At 41.1% G+C, this 5,662-nt stretch overlaps 1 protein-coding gene across 4 annotated transcripts in view; it reads right to left on the reverse strand.

Annotated features, from left to right (window-relative positions):
• The window catches only part of vps13c (vacuolar protein sorting 13 homolog C), a 43,231-nt gene extending 38,850 nt beyond the window's left edge, over positions 1-4,381 (reverse strand). For 2 of the 4 annotated variants that reach the window (XM_077520405.1, XM_077520403.1), the window contains exons 1-6: positions 4,000-4,381; positions 2,810-2,853; positions 2,684-2,726; positions 2,455-2,550; positions 1,825-1,860; positions 327-428 (exon numbers count right to left, since the gene is read on the reverse strand). In XM_077520405.1, the coding sequence (XP_077376531.1) occupies positions 327-428; positions 1,825-1,860; positions 2,455-2,550; positions 2,684-2,726; positions 2,810-2,853; positions 4,000-4,099 (421 nt within the window). In that variant the 5' untranslated portion in view covers positions 4,100-4,381. The remainder of the gene's footprint in view (positions 1-326; positions 429-1,824; positions 1,861-2,454; positions 2,551-2,683; positions 2,727-2,809; positions 2,854-3,999) is intronic. The other 2 variants (XM_077520406.1, XM_077520404.1) reach the window with 1 other exon arrangement.
• Between the last annotated feature and the right edge of the window lie 1,281 nt (positions 4,382-5,662).

Below are 5,662 nucleotides of genomic sequence, written 5' to 3' on the forward strand. Positions count from 1 at the left end.
GGAAAATCAACGCAGCAAACAGAAAGCAGACGGTCAGTGCACAGGTGTGCCTTTTTTTTCCACTTGAAATCATCAACAAAATTATTGATTAAATGATTTTCTAAATTGAGGTTAAAAAAAAAAAAAGGGCAATAATCGACTTACAAATTCTTATCGGGATTAAATCGGTATCACATTGATTTGTGAGCTATGAATCGTGTTAGTAGATACGAGGCAATTCGCACCCCGACTACTTTTGTATTGTTCAAAGTTTTGGTTGTAAAATTGTGAAATTGCATCATTTTGCGTCGTCTCGCATCGTTTCGCGTCGTCTGGCGTCGTCTCACCTCGCCTCGCCGCCATGCGTAGCGCATTGTCGATACGTTGCAGCTGGCGCTGCTTGGCCTCCTGCTGGTAGCGTTCCTCTTTGGCCGCGTCGTACTTGATGGCTGTTAGACAACACGCACAAAGTCAGCAGTGCATTGTGGGTAGTGGAAGGACAAGCGCATCGTTTACTCCTGCATGTATAAATGAGCGGATAGCCGTTAGCCCATCAACGCCAGTGCGAGTCACAGGGCGGCCATCTTGCTGCTCCCACCTCACCAGCAGACCATCTACTAGATCAACTAGACGCTATACGTACAAATGAGACATTTACAGCTTGGCGGCAGTTTGTTTGTGCCGGGGTGCTCACTATTGTTTAACAATGAAAATAATCATAATAATAGGAGTAACTAGTGGAAGCTATGTGCTGCTTTGAAGACCCTCTTTTTCTTTTATCCCTCAGTTCCTGAGTCGCCAATATTAGATTTGGCATCCTAGCATCTTTTGTTCAATTACAAATAGAATTCGTTCAGAAGAAATATACAAGTTTCCTCCTGTAAACATCATTCAGCATATCATTTCTACATGGATTGAAATCAAGTTGGAAAATGTCTGACGTCCTCTTGTTTGTGTTTCATACATTTAAAGATGATAAATGATGCCGTTTCTACTAAGTAGTGTCTGAAACGTTTCTTGGGAGGAGCAAAATGGCCGCCTCGCACCTCAAAAGTCTTGGCCTATCGGCTCATATCGATCAGGGTTCGCTCCTTACCGGTTTGGTTGTTTTTTTTGTGCTCAGGCTCAAATGATGTCAGAAGTTGTGCTTTGGCGCCATCATGTGGCAGCTTGGTGCCAAGCAGCCGTGTGTGTGCAGGAATTTCTTTTTGAGCAAAGTGACGATTTCACCGCCATTTTGCGACATAATCGGCGGGATTTTTGCTATTGGCGGCCGCCAAACACTTGAGTAAGGCGCCAAAGCAATACTTTTATGTCAGTGTTTTGGCCTGAGGACAAAAATGGAGTTTTGCAGCAAATAATAGAGGACAGCTTTCACACACCCCCAAAACAAAAAAAAACAAAAAAAAAAAAACAATCAATAAAGACAACCACTGATGAAGTCCAGAAATGTTCCCAAAACGACCATCTTGGAAAACCTTCCCAGCAAGATCTTGTTCATTTCTCGAGACGGGCCGCTTGACCCACACAACGTGGACCTTCTTCTTCTTTTTTGTTTTTTTTTTACACTTTTACAAGATTCGGCTTTTTTTCCCCCTTTTATTTCCCCCAAAGGTCGGTCAAATTGTGTCCCCTCCCCACTGACGTGCAGTCGCACAAAAAAAATAATAATCCATCTCTATTTGAGATATGTTAATAAATGAATGAATATTTTGTGAGCAAGTATGTCAATGAGTGAGTCGAACGGTCCCGCGGGTCAAAACCGGTTCCGACCGCTTTGCGGAGGCCACCCGGAAGTGGAAGGGAGGAGCCAAGCGCCACCCGGCCGTCCAACGTCGGGCTTACCGTTCAACGGGCACGTCGCGGCCGCGCCGGCGGCGGCTGGAACGCACGCGCGCACACACATCAAACATGGCAGATATTGAGGCACAGGCCAATGCAGCAGGCGGCCGTCACGGCTTTATAGAAATTAATTACAATTCATAATAATATTTGACAACTTTTATGACATTTACATGAATTCAATTAAATGGATTTAAATTCATTTAAATGATTACATTAATTTCAATTTTTCTAATAAAGAATAATGAAATTATTCATTCATTAATTAATATATTATAAATGTCATCATTTAAATGAATGAAATGAATTAATTTCAATTCAATTAATAATTATAATAATGAATGATGAAATAATTAATTAATGATAATATATTATAAATTTGATCATTTAAATGAATTAAATTCAATTAGTTTCAATTATATTATAAATGTAATCATTTCAATGAATTAAATGAATTCCAATTAAATTATTCTAATAATGAAATAATGAATTCATGATCATATATTATAAATGTAACCATTTAAATGAATGAAATGAAATGAATTTCAACGATATAAATGTATATGAATGAAATGCAATTAAATAACTGAATTATTCAAATGATGAAATAATAAAGAGTTTGTTTTGGCTTACTGGCGCCGGGAACGAGCAGCAGGTAGAGTCCGTCCAGCGTGGCCACCACCGCGTCGTTGTACAAGTTCTTCCATGGGATCTTCAACGTCAGCGTGCCTGACCAACGCACGAACGCACAACAGCAACAACAGCAACAACAACAACAACAACAACAAAAAGGAGGAAGCGCAAGTGAGAAAAGAGGACGCGAGGAAGGAGGAGTCGCACGCGCGAGCGGCCGCACGCTCACCGATCTGTCCGGCCTTCACCTTCAACGGGAGCTCAAATTCGCTCTGAAGACAAAATACAAAAATCCGCGTCACCTTTTTCGTGGCTTCAAAGAGAAAAAGCAAAAACACGAATGAAGAAAACTTACCAGCGCATTTTCCTTCACTCGCAGGTTCTCCAGAACAACATTTCCTACAAGAGATCAAAACAACGCGTCACCATGGCAACCACTCCACTTCAATGAAAAATGATTGAAAAGCAACATTTTTTTTGGGCCCCGTAATTGCAATTTAGCACACAATTACTTTTTTCAAGCATCTCTTTCCATGATTTTTATATAATAATTATTAATTAATTAATGAATCAATTAATTATAAATGTAATCATTTACATGAATTAAATGAAATTAATTTAAATTATATTATAAATGTAATCATTTAAATTAAATACAATTCATTTAAATTATTATTTCATTACTATAATGATGAATAATAAGTAGTTTCGGCTTAATTAATTAATTGGTTAAGAATAATTTCAATAACTGATTGCAATTTAATACACAATTACTTTTGTCAAGCACCTCTTTCCATCCATTTTTTTAATAAGTAAATAATAATTATTATTATAATTATAAATGTAATCATTGAAATGATTGAACGATCAAATAATAAGCACAAGCAATAAATTCAGTATTACAATAAACGTCCAAAACTTGGCCTCAGTCTGCGCCTGCGCTGCTGTTTTCTATTTGCCAAGTCAAGTTTATTTGATCACCAAAAGAGTCTCAAAGCAGTTGACAAAGATTGGTGACATGATCCAAACAACCAAGGGGAAAAAAAAAAAAAAAAGACCTTGAGAAAGCACAAATGTGGGATTATCATTTGTGCGTTTGACAGTTTGTCTGAAAGCGCGTGGCCGACTGCGGCTCTCCTTGCCCACATGCCAGAGCATTCGATCAGCATCACTAGCGGTCGACAGAAGGGAAAAGGTTTATTGTTTTGTTTTGTTTTGTTTTAAAGGCCGAAGTTTACAGAAGACCTCGTTGTATGTCGCGAGACTCTCCACAACAAATCCGTTTTGGTGGCCTACCGACCAAGACGTGCAAAGTTTTAACTAGCGAGCAGAGCAGCGCAAGTCAACCAACGACGAAATGCGTCAATATAAACGACGTTCAAGAGGTTAGAGGAGCACCGATGTTGAGAGGAAACCTTGTTGCGTGCCGCTAAACTTTGCACAATTGTCTGTAATTGGCAATTGTTTGCACAAAGGCAAGCACGTTTTGACTAGCGAGGCGTGTGAACGGAGTCTGGCCCAAGTTAGCCGCCCTAGCAAGCTCACCTCCCCAGATTCCGATTTTGAGCTGAGACTTGTCCAAATTCTCCACGTAGTCGCCAATGAACCTGTTGAGAAGGTCGCTGACCAAAGACTCGAACACCATGACTGACTGACTGACTGGCTGACTGACTGACGGTCGCGGAGAACGTCACTTTTCAGCCCACTTCCGCATTGGACGCGGACGGGCTGTCAGCTGATGTTGAGCCACTCGGCGAGCGACTACTCTGCGCTCCGTTAGTCGAGTCTGCCGTCCGGAGCGCATCGATCGCTCTGCCGATTGCTACCTTTGCTTTTGCTTCTTTTCCATTTCTTGATTTCACTGTATCAAAACTTCACAACTCAAAACTGTTTTCGCTCATCCTGCCCGAACACCGTCGGAGGGAGCTTGCTTGTCGCAAAATGTGGGCGGGGATTGGAGGGGCGTGCCACGACACACCGCAATAGCGCCATCTGCTGGTCAAACCTGCGCACGTGGAATTTGTTCGAATCACTCTTTCCAAATCTTGCCATCATGTCATGTATGAGCTCAGCATTTTTCACAAGTTCAATCACGTTTCAGGAGATGTTGTCCATCTTTTCCAGTTTCTTGAGCAGCCTTTTGTTGTTGTTGTTGAACATTTGACAGCTCATCTTGATGCGCGCTCATGAATATTCATCAGCGATGATGCGAGTTCTGTTGACGCCGCCGACCTCGCGCGGGCAAATTCCCCAAACGTGACGTCGAGCGATGAATGAGTGATGCGAGCAGTGAATGAGTGAGTGCGGCTGGCAAGGCAAGCAATGGACAGTCAAGAAAGGAGGAATGAGATGCATGCGTGAAAGATGATGCGCGTGAATAACAGAATGAATGAGTGAATGAATGCATGAACAAATGATGGAGGAAAAAATAAGTCAAAGGAAACAAATGAATGAGCTGAATGGTACGATGACATGAGTCAATGAATGAATGAGTGAACGACGAGTTGCGCCAGTTTGTGTCCATCAGAATCAGGACGGAAGCTTCCACCAATTATGAATTGATGAGCATCCACGCGGCGCCGCCAGCTGCCGCCAGCTTGAGCCAAACAAAAACAAAAGTCCCACAATGCACCTGCAAGCGTCCCATGCGGACACGCGGCATCCAAACGGCATCCGAATTTCTTTGGATCCACTGGACACGCTCATCGTCTTCTTTTTCTCATCACTTTATTCACTCATCGACTCACAGACATTTTCATCGAAGAAAACTTTTGACAGATCTTGAAAGGCCCACAGAACGTTGTCTTCTATTGCTGTCAAAACATGGAACCTACAAAAACAAAGATGAGAGTCTCTTCTTTCATCAGAGAGAAAAAAAAAGAAAAAAAAAAGTATATTTGTACCTGTTTCCATTTGGCAGCCATTAGAATTAGAATGTAGTTTAAGTTTCATCAGTATTCACATTCCTGACAAACAGAGCTGATCTCTTATACTCTGCTGCCACCTGCTGGCTGTGTTTTTAATAACTACCATTGCTTTCATGTCAGAAGCCGCATCAAAGTCTTTCTCTATGTGCTTGCATTAAAAATAAATACATAAATAAAAAGTGTAAACACGTTTTTGGGAGTGAATGACAAAGTATTAAAAACATTTTTACACATTTTTGGGCTTGAATGAGTTAATTGCATAATTTCATATAATCGGAATG

Source organism: Festucalex cinctus, chromosome 4, assembly GCF_051991245.1.
Source record: "Festucalex cinctus isolate MCC-2025b chromosome 4, RoL_Fcin_1.0, whole genome shotgun sequence".
Taxonomy (NCBI): Eukaryota; Metazoa; Chordata; class Actinopteri; order Syngnathiformes; family Syngnathidae; genus Festucalex; species Festucalex cinctus.